This window comes from Schistocerca serialis, chromosome 1, assembly GCF_023864345.2.
Source record: "Schistocerca serialis cubense isolate TAMUIC-IGC-003099 chromosome 1, iqSchSeri2.2, whole genome shotgun sequence".
Lineage (NCBI taxonomy): Eukaryota > Metazoa > Arthropoda > Insecta > Orthoptera > Acrididae > Schistocerca > Schistocerca serialis.
In genome coordinates this window covers 75,918,131-75,935,632 of record NC_064638.1, presented here as the reverse complement: position 1 = coordinate 75,935,632, position 17,502 = coordinate 75,918,131, and the positions used below count along the sequence as shown (strand labels likewise).

The 17,502-nt window shown below is 37.0% G+C and overlaps 1 protein-coding gene across 1 annotated transcript in view; it reads right to left on the bottom strand.

The window, feature by feature from the left end:
* LOC126461887 (4-hydroxyphenylpyruvate dioxygenase) overlaps positions 1–17,502 on the bottom strand; it is a 142,619-nt gene that overhangs the window by 5,342 nt on the left and 119,775 nt on the right. The window contains exons 5-10 of the mRNA XM_050096031.1: positions 12,807–12,932; positions 12,629–12,718; positions 12,428–12,531; positions 5,085–5,162; positions 4,895–5,009; positions 3,255–3,374 (exon numbers count right to left, since the gene is read on the bottom strand). Of these exons, the coding sequence (XP_049951988.1) occupies positions 3,255–3,374; positions 4,895–5,009; positions 5,085–5,162; positions 12,428–12,531; positions 12,629–12,718; positions 12,807–12,932 (633 nt within the window). The remainder of the gene's footprint in view (positions 1–3,254; positions 3,375–4,894; positions 5,010–5,084; positions 5,163–12,427; positions 12,532–12,628; positions 12,719–12,806; positions 12,933–17,502) is intronic.

Sequence of the window (17,502 nt, the reverse complement as noted above, 5' to 3'; positions counted from 1 at the left end):
ACTTTACATTCCTTATATAAAAAACAGAAATATAATCGAACTAAAGAAAAGGTATAAATCAAGTAAACATACCACACTAACCAATCAACAGAGGCAATCATTAGGCAAATTATATAGTTAATATTCTATAACATCCATTTAAACTTTTATATCATAAGGCACTTTATTCGAGTATGGAGGAAAAGTGGAAAGTCTGTGGTTGAAAATGAGCCCAAAAGATAGCAGAAGGGAAAGGCATGATGGACAGTCCTGAACGGTTCACTGACCTGTTGGGGGTATATGAGGAAGGATTCTGTATTATAGAAAAAATATAAGAGCTTTGTTTTCAAATTCCCAAGTCACTGGCAGTGCACTGTACAATTTGATTTGATGGTTTTTAGTTATTGACTTCTCATTTTATCACATGCCAGTTACAGGATTTGTCAAGATCCAACACAGTATAACATTTTATACATGCAAATATAGTCACATGTAAGTTGTAACTTCTAGATTGACTGCTTTTTTCTTATCAGCACATCTTGAAATCTCTTGACTGATTTTATCAATGAAATATTCTAGTTAAATATGTATCATAAAATAGAAATTAATATCCACATGCATGGCACAAAAGACACATACTTACACACATTAATTAATAGGAATACATTAGTAAAAGGAGTTTTGTTATCTAGAACGGCTTTGATAATTATACATTTCCAAGTAGTCAGATAATGAGGTAGAAACTATAGATTTGAGCAGTATTCTAAATATTCATTATGCTATTAGAAGCTGTGGATTATTAGTAGATCATTTACTTCTCTTTTAGGCATATTAAAATCTGGTATTCTTTTGATCATATCTGGCAATGCATCAAAATTAATTTTTGGTCTATATAATATACTGTCCCAATATACTGATTTTGAGTGTCCATCCCTATAAAAGTCATTTCTTTCTTGTTTGATAACTGTTCAAAGTTGAAAACTCTCAATAAGTTTAAATTAAACATATTTTCAATTATAAATTAGACAACAGGCTCATAAGTTTTAATTCTTTAAGAACACCTTTACATGATTCTCCATAAGTAACAACTTTTATTAATCTTGCAGCTTTCTTCTGAAGTTTAAATGATTGTTTTGCAAAAGTGGAATTTCCCCAGAATGGTAGCCTATATAATACCTTAGTAGACTATGCATATGGGTTAAATGAGTACTTAATATTGTTTCATCATTGCAACAATCTCTGAGCATTCTTAATATGTAACTGTACATGCTTAACTTTTCAAAAGCATTTCTACATGTTTTCCCTTCCTAGGTGACCATCCACCCATAATCTTAAAAATTCTATATCATTCCTTTCCTGAATTTGTCAATTCCCTAACGTAACCTTTACATGGGTTTTACTTTAATTTCTTAGGTGGTTGAAATTTATCCATACAGTTTTCTTACCATTAATGATTAGATAATTGTCTTTAAATCATTTTTGTGCTACTTGTACTGTTTTGTCAATTTTCTGCTCCAATTCAGAATCCTAATCATTTGTTTCTTTCATAATTACACTCGTATCACCTGCATGCAAATAATACCGTATCTGCTGTTGAAAACTGCTGTGGCAGGTCATTAATGAAAAGCAAGTACAACAATGGGTCCACTATTGTATCCTAAGGTACTCCGTAATTAACTTTTTTTATATTCAGAATGGTAAACTTTTCCTTCCTGATAAATTTCCACTCTCCGTTTCCTATCAAATAAATATGACTTGAATCACTCATAGGATACACCATGGGTACCATAAATATATAGTTTTAAAAGTATTAGGTCATGATTTATAAGGTTAAAAGCTTTGGAAAGGTCCAAAACCAATCCACAGTTTAGTTCATTATGCTCTCTAGCTTTGCAAACAAGTTTTAGGAAATTGAAGAGAGTTGTCTCCAATTATTAGCTTTACTGAAACCATTCTGTGCAGTCACAAGAACTTTGTGTCTGTTCAAAAAGTCTAGTAAAATACTGTACATAAGTCTTTCAATTACTTTGGAAAATACAGCTAATAGTGACAGTGGTCTCAAATTTCTAATGTCAAACTTGTACCCACTTTTATAGACTGGTATTACTATTGATAGCTTAAGTCTACTTGGAAACACTCCTGTTGCAAAGAAGTCATTGATTATATTAACAAGTTGAGAGATAATATTATCAGCACTACATTTAATAATTTTATCAGGGATACCATCAAATCCACAGGTCATTTTACTCTTTGGGTGTTACTGGATATAAGAACATCATTTTTTTCTCTTACTGGAATTTCTACCTTTGTGTGTAATAGAGGAATGCAGCACTTTTGTCAGTTGCAGAATATACTAGAAACTGAGCTCAAGTATCTGTTGATTAAAGCATTAATCTCATGTGGAGAAGGCATCAGCTAAGGATGGCTCTTGAATATGAACATATAAAAAAATAATGAGGGGCATGACACTCTCTTACCTAAAGAACAAACTCTCAAAGTGCCAAAACGGATTTTGCAGAGAAAAAAGTAAACATCTCATATTTGCTAAGCATTTTGAATCATTAATTTTTCAAATAAGGGAAATGATAATGGTACAGTGCAATAAGATTCAGAATGAAAACACGCATATGAGACTTGGCATAAGCTGCAGGTAGAGAGAGATTTGGACTGATGAAGAGCAGAAGTTAAGAGACTTCTCACTTGTCTAATTGCAATTCCTGAGCATGGCACTGCTGTTACAGAGAGTGAAACACATACATCACTGCTTTTACATATGCACTCAACATTTATTACAACTCCCAATAATGATCAATGAATAAATTTTAAATAGCAATAACATGAATTCAAATGCTAGTGTTTGGATCTCATAAGTATGTTCATTTCCAACAAAGTTAGGCTGTTAAGTTATTAAGCTACTGAACTCTCATGCAGGAATGTTCAAATCCACATACAACTGAGGTTTTCCATGGTTTCCTGGAATAAATTATGATGACTGCCATGATGGTTCCTGTGAAAAAGGCACATCCAGTTTCTTTCCCTAATCCTTTCCCTGTCTGATATTGTATTCTATCTCAAATGATATGGTCATCAATGGATCATTACATTCTGATCACTGTTCCTTCCCTCATTTCAGATTACTGTCAGAAATAATTGACACATCTGATTTTTTATGATTAGAATGGTGATTTTTGTGCATAAATGCACTTTGAATCCAAAAAAATAAATTACTAAATATTTTATTTTGATGAGCAAAAAATATAAATGAAATTACTCACAGAACTGATAATATCTTGTGTGTTGAGAGCAATGTGCTGAACTCCAGCTCCTCCATAATAATCTACATATTCTTCAATCTGGCTCTTCTTCTTTCCAGGAGCAGGCTCATTGATTGGCATCTGAAAAATAAATGTTTGGTTAAAAAAATGTCAGCATTACATCTGTTTCATCATTTAGTGTACAAGGTATGTGCACTGACTGAGTAATGTTTACATTATTAAATTAAAGCAATGTTACTGTAAAGTTCCTGCCAGCGTGTCAGAACATATGCTTTGTTATCATGACTCAGTATTCCCAGTCCACAGTCAAACTTACACACTATCATTGTCAACCAAAATTATGACCCATCACATGTATTGCATACTAACTGTATCATCATATTCCTGTACTGGACTTAAAACATGTAATTTTTGTTGTATATTAAAATATCCATGACACATATAAAAGAAAACAAAACACACACTGAACTAAGAGCTCCATTATTGAGGAAGAGAGAAAGTAAGATTGGATATGGTTAAAAACAAAGTGCAGGTCACACAGTCCCCAGATGGGAGACAACTACCTGTAATGAGGACAAGGTTTGACATAAATCGATGGAAGAAGCATCAGAGAGAGAGGAAACAGAGGTAAGCACTGTGCCAGCTTCAGTCTAGTGTCCTTATCTCTGGCCTAAAATTGTCACAGTTTAGAGCCTTTATCTAAACACTGAAGCTAGCAAAATGCTTACCACTATATTGTCTCTGACCTACCCTCTTGATGCATCAGCCTTCATCTTTATCTAGCCTCATCCTCATTAAAGGTGGATGTCTCTCGTCCTGGGGTCTGAAAGACCTATCCTACTTTTTTTAACCTTATTCAACCTAATCCTCTCTCCTCTTCACTGAAGCAACTAATAGTTCCAAAAAGTATGCACTGTGTGTCTCATTTTTATACATCAACTATCCTAACTGCACCTCTGAAATTTCTAAGATCTGCACTTTTTGGTATAGTGAAATGCTACATTCGGGACATATTAATATTCCTGAAGAAGAATGACAATCTTCAAACTGGTGTTTGGTATTTATCTTCTTGGCAATGAGTGTAACATCATCTTGGTCTTCCTCAATTACAAGCAATACAAAATTACTATATGGTCTAATTACCACGTCCATCACAAGAATAAGTGGTGGGAAGCACATGTAACATTATGGTAACAGTATGGAGCCCAATTCATATAATTTGATGGAACATGACATAGGTAGTGTAGTAACTCTTCTTTATGTTACTCTTGACTAACTTTTTTCTGACGGTATTACTTGATTATCTCAGAGGCCTGTTACTCTTTCTTTTTTTGCACACCTTCATCAAAGCCTGGAGATAACCAAACAGCTGCTGGCTTTTGATCACAGTCACATGCACATATTACTGCCTGATTTTCACATCATCCAATCACTTGCAAAAACCCTATTTTCTGCAGCACTCAAAAAAATCTAATACCTTTAATGCCTAAATTAAAAGGCCTGTTTTTATTTGGACTGAAGATGTGAGGTCATTGCTGAAAAAATGAATGAATGAATTCCCCTCTTCTATAGTGATGGCAGTATATTACAACTAGCATATTAATATATTATAACTAACATTTAAAGCACTTTGCTTTTACCTTGATTGTTTCTTCCCAATTTGTCATCACAATTGATCGTAAAGCGGAATACTGTGAATGAATCTGGGAATCATCAACAGACCAAAATCTATGAAACATCAAATTCTTTTCATACCTGTAATTAATAAGTGGATTAGCAAAATTGTGATTTTCATGTATTAGTATTTCAAATAGAGTTTACATAACTTACCATTTAGCAACTGATTCCATTTGTAGATCTGGCTGATTTCCAACAACATGATCTATGAAATCAAGTCTCCCAGGAGGCCTAAAACAAGTAGAGAATTTAAACACATAGAGCCAGTTTCCTTGAACTGTGGCCAGAACAGGTTGATAGGCCTAATCTGTGAAGACAGAACAATAAGATGAAACCAGTTTCCAAAATATATAATTAAATAATTGAAAGAAGTAAAAAGCTCTGCAGATTCTCAAATAAAAATCAGTATCAGAAACTCACAGACTTAGAAAAGAGCAAAAAAAAGAATACAAGTAACAGACATGCATGAAAACAAATGTTAGGTTTCCAGCTTTCAGAATAATTACTGCAATTTCCCAGAATCAGACAGACAAGAATAAAAGTTTGACACTCCCGCTTATTAAATATGTGTTCCAAGAGACTTTTCTCTTTTTGTTACAGCTTACAAAGTTTTGAAAATCTTTCTAAGGCTCTCTACAAATTCTGGAATCTTTTATATTATTTTTTAGAGATACTGCTCCTTTCTGTAGAATGATTTTCTCTTAAGTACAGTTTTACATTGTTGTCAGCAGTTAAAAAAAGTTAGTTTATACACCTTACTTTTTGCTTTGACCATTGTGTTAACACAAGTGCAAAAATGAACCCTTCATTGCTTTATAAATCATCAGCAGAAGAGCAACATTTAAATTTATGACTTATCATTTGTTGTCACAAACGAGTTTCCAATTTAAGTCACTGGGTGCTACTGCAAAAATGATGAGTCAGGAATCAAAAACCTCATAGTTACTGCAAATAAATGCTGAGACAGAAGGTATTAATATAAATTAAGGCCAGGTGAGTGGCAAGAACTAAGGACATGTTGTAGTGCCAGTTCCCACCTGCGGAGTTCTGAGAAACTGGCATCTGGGGGAAGAATCCAGATGGCGCGAGTGGTGAAAAGGCACCAAGGTCATGACTGTCATGCTGTACAGAATGCTCTGCAACAGGATACTGTGTGTTGCCTGTATATACTCTCTGCCTATGCCCATTCATCATGATTGATAACTGAGTGGTAGTCAAGCCAATGTAAAAGGCCAACCAAAAACAAAGAAATAGTGGTTGCTGATGTCTTCAATGTAGATTTCCTTAAAGACTCTCCCAATAAGAACTTATTTGAGATAGTAACACTATCATTCAACTTAATTCCCACTGTAAAGTTTTCACCTAGGGTAGCCAATTGCTCACAAACAGCCATTGTTAATATCCTTATAGAAACATCCAATGAACAAAATTATATTACAAAACCAATAGTCAATGGCCTCTCAGACCATGACATGCAGTTCCTTCTGTTAAATTATAATACTGAACAGGATGTAAAATGTAGAATCTATTAAATCTGAACTCAAGAGGGTAAACAATAATCTAAAAATTGATTATTTTAGGGCACTCCTCAGGGACATTCAATCGAGTGATGTTTACAGTGCTCATGGCATGAATGAAAAATACAACACCTTTGCTAATAAAGTGCTTACTGTATTTGAACACTGTTTTCCCCCAAAAGTAACCAAGGTTAGAGCAAAGTCTTCAAAGAAGCCATGGATTACTCAAGGAATAGAGGTATCTTGTAAAACAAAGAGAAAACTGTTTCTGTCAGTCTGAAACAGTCTTGATGTTGATGCTATAGCACATTACAAGAAATACTGAAAAAAGACTGTAATACAGACATCAAAGCAAATATATCACAAGGAAAAGCTAGTCATATCAGATAACAAAATAAAGACAATATGGGATATAGTGAAACAGGAGACTGGTAGAAGCAGACATGAAGAGGGGCAAATAGCATTAAGAGTAAATGACACATTGGTGACAGATGTGTACAGTGTTGCAGAACTTTTTAACAAACATTTTATAACTGTTATGGAAAAGATGAAGTTGTCAGGTTCTGTAGATGCTACCGTGGGATACCTCAGACCAGACGTTTCAAGTACATCTACATCTACATCTATACTCCGCGAGCCACCTTATGGTGTGTGGCGGAGGGTACTTATTGTACCACTATCTGATCCCCCCTTCCCTGTTCCATTCACGAATTGTGCGTGGGAAGAACGACTGCTTGTAAGTCTCCGTATTTGCTCTAATTTCTCGGATCTTTTCGTTGTGATCATTACGCGAGATATATGTGGGCGGTAGTAATATGTTGCCCATCTCTTCCCGGAATGTGCTCTCTCGTAATTTCGATAATAAACCTCTCCGTATTGCGTAACGCCTTTCTTGAAGTGTCCGCCACTGGAGCTTGTTCAGCATCTCCGTAATGCTCTCGCGCTGACTAAATGTCCCCATGACGAATCGCGCTGCTTTTCGCTGGATCATGTCTATCTCTTCTATTAATCCAACCTGGTAATTGTAAACAATAAAGGCCCTATCACGCTTCCCTGTGGTACTCCCGAAATTACCTCTACATCTGCAGATTTTGAACCGTTAAGAATGACATGTTGTGTTCTTTCTTCTAGGAAATCCTGAATCCAATCACAAACCTGGTCCGATATTCCGTAAGCTCGTATTTTTTTTCACTAAACGTAAGTGCGGAACCGTATCAAATGCCTTCCTGAAGTCCAGGAATACGGCATCAATCTGCTCGCCAGTGTCTACGGCACTGTGAATTTCTTGGGCAAATAGGGCGAGCTGAGTTTCACATGATCTCTGTTTGCGGAATCCATGTTGGTTATGATGAAGGAGATTTGTATTATCTAAGAACATCATAATACGAGAACACAAAACATGTTCCATTATTCTACAACAGATTGACGTAAGCGAAATAGGCCTATAATTATTCGCATCTGATTTATGACCCTTCTTGAAAATGGGAACGACCTGCGCTTTCTTCCAGTCGCTAGGTACTTTACGTTCTTCCAGCGATCTACGATAAATTGCTGATAGAAAGGGGGCAAGTTCTTTAGCATAATCACTGTAGAATCTTAAGGGTATCTCGTCTGGTCCGGATGCTTTTCCGCTACTAAGTGATAGCAGTTGTTTTTCAATTCCGATATCGTTTATTTCAATATTTTCCATTTTGGCGTCCGTGCGATGGCTGAAGTCAGGGACCGTGTTACGATTTTCCGCAGTGAAACAGTTTCGGAACACTGAATTCAGTATTTCTGCCTTTCTTCGGTCGTCCTCTGTTTCGGTGCCATCGTGGTCAACGAGTGACTGAATAGGGGATTTAGATCCGCTTACCGATTTTACATATGACCAAAACTTTTTAGGGTTCTTGTTTAGATTGTTTGCCAATGTTTTATGTTCGAATTCGTTGAATGCTTCTCTCATTGCTCTCTTTACGCTCTTTTTCGCTTCGTTCAGCTTTTCCTTATCAGCTATGATTCGACTACTCTTAAACCTATGATGAAGCTTTCTTTGTTTCCGTAGTACCTTTCGTACATGATTGTTATACCACGGTGGATCTTTCCCCTCGCTTTGGACCTTAGTCGGTACGAACTTCCGTAATATGAATTTGACCCTCACTATCCCAGCAGAAGTAATGTCCATCATAAAATCTTTACGTATGTGGAGAACTTGTTTGTGCAGCAATCGCCGACATAGTGTAGCTGAGGCGGAATGAAGAGAACCAGCCCGCATTCACCGAGGCAGATGGAAAACCGCCTAAGAACCATCCACAGACTGGCCGGCTCACCGGACCTCGACACAAGTCCACTGGGTGGATTCATGCCGAGGACCAGGAGCTCCTTCCCGCTCTGGAAAGCCATGTGTTAGCCCGCTTGGCTAAGCGGGCGGGCAGTATATGCCTAACATATGATGACAAGCAGATAGAAGAAGTGGACAGTGATAAATTCTTGAGATTACAGCCTGATAATAAATTCAACTGAGAGGATCACACCACAGAACTGCTGAAGCGTCTAAACAAAGCTCTATTTGCAATGAAAATTTTGTCAGACATAGGGTATATAAAAATGAAAAAGCTGGCATACTATGCTTACTTTCACTCCATAATGTCATATGGGATTATTTTTTGGGGTAATTCATCAAGTCAAACTAAAGTTTTCCAAGCACAAAAATGTGTGATAAGAGTTATATGTGGTGTGAACTCAAGAACATCCTGCAGAGGGCTCTTTATGGAACTAGGGATACTAACTACTGCTTCCCAATTTATTTATTTCTTAATGAAATTTGTCATTAGAAAATATATCACTTTTTCAAACCAATAGCTCAGTTCATGGAATCAATACCAGAAATAAGAATAATCTTCACAAACATTTAAAGTAACTTACTCTTGTACAAAAAGGTGTGCATTATTCAGGAACACACATTTTCAATAACTTGCCAGCAGCCATAAAAAGCTTAACAACCAATGAAATTCAGTTTAAGAGAAGCCTAAAGGATTTATTGGTGGCCAACTCCTACTCCATTGATGAATTTCTCAGTAGAACCAACTGATTTGTGGACATTAATCACTGGTTCCTAACCAATTCTTTGTCACTAAACTTTGAAAAAACACACTATATGCAGTTCAGAACTTGTAAGGGGTTTCCAACTTCACTTTATGGATCATGTGTGTGTGTGTGTGTGTGTGTGTGTGTGTGTGTGTGTATGTGTGTGTGTGTGTGTAAAGTACAATCTAACTTCTGCACCATCCCAGTTCAGTAATGTGTTCACTGTAAATAAATATTGTAGTAGTACTACTTTATGTTTATTACCTTAGAAGTAAAAACAACATTTTTTTTTTTTTAATTTTAAATTCAGTGCGTTAATGCAATCTTAGTACATGAGTGTTGGAAAATGATCCTTTCATATGATGTTCATTGTAAAAAAGAAAAAGCCGATCATTCCCCTTGGGACCTGTGGAAGGAACATAAGCTTTTTTTTGTTTTATTGTAAATATTTGTCATGTGTTACTGTTTTTCTGACATGATCTACATCCTGGAGGACCTCCTCACTACGGATCAATTGGAATGAAAGTAAATCTAATCTAATTTAATCTTGGTGTTGATATTGTTGAGGTTGTTGCAGATCCTGTTGAAGTTTCTTCTGCTCTCAGAGTGATTAAGATTCTGCAGTCATTGGTATATCATTTTTGATAAATGAAACAGATTCAAAGTTGAACTGATTGATGTTCTTGTGTATAGTTTGTTTCGTTCACATCACTCTTAATTCCCCAGATATCTTCTTCTCTGTTACCCTGAACCACTGGTCAATTGTCTCACTGTTTTATTTCCTACATCTTCTGCCTTTTTCTTGGAGACCTGCTGATCAGTAGCAGTTTGTACTGTTTTAATAATTTCCTTTGCTATGTCTTCTACTTTTCCTTTCTTGTTCTCCTCTCAGTAGTTTTGTGAATTGTATTTTACTTTGCTCTTGCTAGTGAGAAAAGCTAGATTTTCACAGAACTGTTTCTTCCCTTATCTGTTTATGCAGACGTCTTTTACATTCTAACCAAGAATTATATCTACTTTGAAACCCAGTTACACAAACAAATATGTGGAAGTGCCATAGGCACTTGCACTGCATATTCCTATGTCAGTGAGTGTATGGTCAAATAGAGGAGCGCTTCCTACGTGTTCACCATTTCATATCCCTTGCCTGGTTCAAATTCATTGATGATATCTTCATGATTTTGACCCTCTGCTCTTTTCTCGAAAACTGTGACATCTACAACCAAATCTGCTTCACCTTTTCTTCTAAACTATTGACACCATAAAGACCTTTGTCCATGTAAAATGCTAACATTAATAGTGCCCCCATTTTGACAGATGTCACCTGTTCCACATCAGTCCCCATCTTACATAGTCTTGGAACCTATGAACACCACATCTTCAGTGGGAAGCAGGAGTAATCAAAATGGGCTGTTAACCTTGACAAAGCCTTCACAGACAGATAATATCCTGCCTAGTTAGTGCAGGAATATAGTTTCTGCATTGTTGAAGCAGCACTGATAGGTGTTTCCTTCATGACCCAGGATCACCCAGAACAGAGCTTTGACTTCCTCTTGTTACACCTAAAGATGAAATATGGCATACCCAGAATCCTACCCACATCCCACAAAGTACTAGTCCATTGTCCACACAACCTATGTAATATTCTAATCCATCCTTACGTTATCCCTGGAGCAAATATTTCACTTGATGGATCATTTCGCTGTTGACGACTCATATACCCATTCACCACTCATACCGAAATCAAATTGAAGACCTTTCCTATCTAATCTGAACTAGGGAGGTATGTAAAATCATCCACTTAATATGCCTTACATGGTCTGATTACTGTGCAGTCTTGTGTCTGTATGACAGTTAACTAGCTATCCTCTGCCAAATTGTCACTAACAAGAAACTTCATCACCTGATTGTTGAACATGTTGCATCCCACAACACGAATGGTTTCAGCAGCAGCTTCAGTATACATTGCATTTGGAACTTCCCCTCCACTTCTTCTCAGCATCAGCTACACTGGGCTATAGAGGTGGAACCTGTCCCTTCAGCACATACCCTGTTCTCACAGACACCTGACCTAGGTCTCTAGTATTCCCTATTTTTAGTTGCCTTCTTCACTTGCCCTTGTTATTTCCCTTTTGTCTTGTGATGTTTTCCATGCTGTTCCCCTTTTTCCCACATTTGCACTCCTCTTTTCATAGTATTTCTCTCTCCCCTCTCCCATCCCTACTCCTCTTTCTCTCTTCTTCTTCATGTTCCATCCCACCAGTTCATTGTTAGGTTAGCTCTTATTATCAGTTTCTGCTATGTTCAGACTAAATAAACAGTTGTTATGTTTTGATATTTAATGTGGAAAATAAGATACACCATTGTTTATCTAGGATAACTGAGACAGTTGTGGACCAAATTGGGATCACTGTCATGGCCAGGGTGCTGTTTGACATCAGAAAGTTATTATGGGTTACAACCATGTAAAAAATGAATCTCATCTATGCTTCCTCCCTAGTTTCTTTGTTTTCTTTCCCCCTATAGCTCTTCCCCTTATTTCTGGCTATTTATTGCAATATCTACCAGATATAATAGCTATCTCTCCACCCCCTCCCCTGCAGTTTTCCAGTCTTGCATGTAACTAGATTTAAGATTTCATTGTTGGTACTCCACCACATCCTGTTGTTATGCTGTCTCTCTCTTGGCATTTTATCTTAGGTGACTATCCTGCCCAATATCTGCATATCTGTTTCACATCTCTATGGCTAAACAAAGGAACCACTCATGCAAAGTCCTGTGATATTTCACCTTTGCTCTGTGTCTTTTAATTTCCTGCCATCTGAAATTAAATTCCTTTTCTGTAATTATTTGCTTCCTATTTTATTTTAATGCCTCCACCCTGTATAAAGAAAATTTGTTTGAAATACTTACAATATTTTACTAAGGCCATCTTTATTTGTAACTTTCCTGAAGCCTGGCAGGAAAGCACCCTTGTAATTGCCACGTTCCACAAAAGTGTGTGTTGTGTCCCCATACTGTAAAATATTTAGAAATGCAAAAGAAATTTATATATGCATTGTAGAATAACCACTGGCTGTACTTCATACGTGAATATTAATTTTTATTACTTACTGTTTGTACTGTTGCAAATCGAACAATTCCATCATCATCACTTTCTTCCCAAATTTCTTTAACAATAACTGCACCACGTTCTTTGGCTCTCTGAAAGGTCATATAAAAATACAAAATCTTTTGTAACTAAAACAAAAATAATTTCACTATACGCTAAATGTTTCTGCAGTATACTTACCTTTACAATTGTGTCAAGATCTTCAACTGTAAATGCAACATCTTTCACTCCATCTCCATGTTTGACCAAGTGCTTGCCCATTTCTTCATTATTGGGCTCATATGCAGAAACAAATTGGAACAGGATCTGTTACAGATTAAGATGCTAATAAGCTAAATATGTTATTGTTATTTGAAATAAAATTTTATTTGTTCATGTAGTCCAGTTTCATTTATCCTTCATATTCTTACATTTTTTGATTTATTATAGATCTTCATTTAAAATATAGACAAATGATACTGTAAATCTCTTTATAGGACATAGATACTGATGCAGATAAAAGAGATAATCAAATGGTTACAGCATCTTCATGAACTATATAAAATTTTGCGATGAAATTCAGTGTAATCTGATTGCAAACACATGAGTGAAGGTGTGCATGAGTGCAAGCAAGTGCTCCCCCCCCTTCCCCCCCACACACAAATCAACAATGTTGCATTAAGAACAAATTCCCATCGATCTGAGGCAGGGATTGCTAAAACCTCTGCATGATTGCAGTGCTCCCACTCACGAGCGAAATTCTGTTGCCTGACTGCACACTTCCCCATTATCACACCTTGCTTTCTGAGAAGGAAGAGGGGTAAATTGAATTTTCCACATTCAGATGGCAATGCAGATGTGCAAGGAACACTGAACATCTTGCATCTGGCCTGGTTACATATTTCATAAGAACGCAGATTACAAACAAAAAAAGCTTTAATATTCGGAATGAAATTTTCACTCTGCAGCAGAGTGTGCACTGGTATGAAACTTCCTGACAGCTTAAAACTGTGTGCCAGACTCAGACTCAAACTCAGAACTTTTGCCTTTCAAAGGCAAGTTTTCTACGGAAGCTACTTAAGCATGACTCATGACCCCTGCTTATAGCTTCACTTCTGCCAGTAGCTAATATCGTACCTTCCAAACATCACAGAAGTTCTCCTGTGAAACTTGACTCCCAAAAGAAAAAATATTGCAGAGACACTGCTTAGCCACATCATGGGGGCTGTTTCCAGAATCAATTTTTCTCTCTGCAGCAGTGTGTGTGCTGATACGAAACTTCCTTGCAAGACTCAAACTCAGGTCCCCTGCTCTTCACAAAGATCTCTAGTTCAAGTCTTGGTCCGGCACGCAGTTTCAATCTGCCAGAAAGTTCTAGCTTCAGTATTATTTAATGGTTTTTGCTTTAGTGAAGACATAATGAAATTTATAATTGTTACAGACTATTGGCATATGGGCAGACACAGAGCATTTTGCAGATTTTTGTCACTCTGGTTGCCCTGTAACTGATCATGTCCATAATCAGAAAAAGCCTTTCATAAATATATGTTGATCAAAATATTGTATCATGTTTGCAACTCCGTTATGGAGATGTGGAAAGTTTTCCTGAGGAAAAGAACTTAGAGGCCTGGGATAGTTTTATCCTTAACAAATTTGCCTTCTATACAGGAATACCACTGCAGTTCAGTTGGTACCATCTGCACATGTACAGTGGCACTTTCTCCTGAAACAGCAAACAGTCTCAAAAACAGCTCAGAAAAGATGGAAGACTGGCAGTGTCCTCAAAATATTCAGAAAACTATTTCTGTAATTCTTTCAATGCCACAATGTATTCCTCAAAATTTGCTCTTTCTTTAATGCCAGCAAGCTAAGAGAAATAGATAATTATTTGTCAGAAGTTGCCCCTTCCAGAAAGTGATTTTATTTTTAAATGTTGTTCCAGGCATGCATCTTGATTTAACCAAAATTCTTTGCTGTAATATACAGGGTGAGTCACTAACTATTTCCACCAAAAATAACTCTGAAAGTATGATAGGAGCTGAAAAGTTTGTGGGACAAAAGTTGCATAGGACAACGGGGGCCATGATATGATGTTGGTTTTTCATTGCTAGGTGGGGTTGCTTCAGAGATATGAAGGTCAACTTCGTTTTTTGAAATGAGATGCTACAGTTTGGTACTTATTTTCTGATAGCGGCTATTGAGACAAATCCAATGATGTGCAACAGTAAGGACTTTGAAGGTCAATGAAGGTCACAAAGGTGGCATGAACATCCATTTACAGAGGGTCTTATGCCACCTTTTTGACCTTTGTTGACCTTCAAAGACCTTACTGTTACACATCATTGGATTCGTCTCAAAAGCTGCTATCAGAAAATAAGTACCAAACTATAGCATCCCATCTCTGATAGGATCCCACCTAGCAACAAGAAACCATCGTCATATTATGGCCCCCATTGTCCCATGCAACATTTGTCCCACAAACTTTTCAGCTACTATCATACTTTTGGAGTTATTCTAGGTGGCAATAGTTAGTGACTCACCCTGTATAATGTATACTCTTCCTTTCAATTGTTACACTGAGGATCTAGTAATGAACGCGACTCCAGAAACTTTACTATTTGTGCCACCAATTTCATCACATGCTCCATGCTTGTAAATTTAGCAAAAAGTACTGCTTGATATACAGAACAATAAATCCCATATGAATTTTTTTGTCAGTTATTGCAATTTTTTGCTCTTTCATCATCAACTAAATCTTAAATTCTTTCTGCATGGTGTTGTAATGCCATTCGAAAGTAAATCTGTGATACCTATTGATTCTGCAACTACATAACTGATATTGAGAATTCTCATCCTTTCCTTCTGTGATTCCCATTCATTTTTATGTTGGGATGATAGATCACAACCCTGCCTCTTTTTGTGCAAACAACTATTTGATCTATGAACTTCCTTTATACCATGATTAAATAGCGAAAGATACATAGCACTGACACCATTATTCTGTGGAACTGAAGAAAGTCATTCTGCCTGCAAAATGCCACAGCAAATGCCACAACGAATTATGGTGCATTGCACTGCTAAATGAAGTGATGCATTGTACCGAGCAGTTCTGAGAAGGACAGGGCAAAGTCATGTCAGGCTGAACCTTGGTCTGCGCATGCGCAACACGTTGTACTGACTATGATGTAAGGCTTCTATATGGATGGAAAAAGTTCACTGAGAAGTGACAGGTTCTGAAGTTCCGTATAAGAACTATTGTCATAATAAATCTTCCTACACATTACATTTTATGTTTATGGTGAGAATGGCAACATTACGTGCATGAATTATATTATTTGCATGATTATATTATGTGCATGAATTTTGATTCATATTCTTATGAAGATGCAACTACGACTGCACTGACTTACATTATGAATCACACACAGAAAATGAAAGCAAACACATTCTGACTAAATGGGGAGATATGGTACTTAATCCTTAATCTAGCCATTTAACACATAAGTTCTGAAAATTTTCAGTCAGCAGAAGATAAATAAACTTATCTTGACAATGTCAGATGTGAAAAATTATGTGAGAGATGTGTTTAGAAATCAACAAATCACACATACGTGTCAAGCTATTTCATCATGTGCTTGGTAGCATGTAATTGTTTGAGTTTATGAAACTGATAATATACAAATGACAATAATCAATTATTGATAATATAATGTAAATGGATAGATAAAAAATCTACTCACCAAGCAATGGCAGGAGAACAAACACACAAAAAGGTTTAACTTTTACAAGCTTTCAGCACCATTGGCTTCTTATTCTGGCAGATAAGTTGCAGGGGAAGGAAGAGTGGTGAAAGGAAAGGACTGGAGATGTTTACAGAAAGGGGTACAGTTCAGAAAAGCCCCAGGCCATGGAAGACTTGCCTGATGGGATGAGAAGGAAAGACTAATTGTTGGGAACTGCACCAGATGAGATTTGAAAACCTGAGAACTTAAAGGTGGAAGACAGGGTAATATGCGAGACAGAGATAATTACTAAAACATTTTGCACAAGTTAATAAGAGTGAAAAGTTAAGTGCACTGTATATAACAGAGATGGGAGGGGGGTCGGCAAGAAATAGACAGGTCAGAAAATGAAAGATGTAAAAACATAAAATGGAGTGAAGAAAGGAGCAGTTAAGCAATTAAAGTAAATTAAGGCAGATGGGTGCAAGAACCAAGGAAAGTTGTAGCGCTAGTTCTCACCTGCAGAGTTCTGAGAATCTGTGTCTGGGGGAAGAATTCAGATTTTGGTGGGAGGGGGGGGGGGGGGTGAAACAAGCACTAAGATCATGACTGTCACATTGTAAAGCATACTCTGCAACAGGACATTGTGTGTTGCTGATATACATCCTCTGCCCATGTCCATTCATCCTGACTGATAACTAGCTGGTAGTCATGCCAATGTAAAAGGCCGAACAGCATTTACATAACAGGTGATATACAACATGTGTCATTTCACAGGTGGCTCTCCCTTTGACAATATATGTTTTTCCACTTGCAGGGCTGGAATAAGTGGTGGCGGGAGGAAGCATAGGCCAAGTCGTGTAGCGGGGATGGTCACAGGGATAGGAGCCATAGGGTAGGGAGATGGGTGCAGAAGGAGCATAGGGTCTGACAAGGATATTGCAGAGATTGGGAGGGCAATGAAAAGCTAATCTAGATGCGGTGGGCAAAATCTCTGACAGAATGTATCTCACTTTGGGGCATGATTTTAGGAAGAAGTCATGGCCTTCTCAAAGAAGCTGATTAATACATTCAAGACCAGGATAATACTGGGTAACAAGCAATGTGCTCCAAAGCTGTTGTTTGGAGGGATTAGCAGTACAAGAAATGGATGTGATGGCCTGGGAAATCTGCTT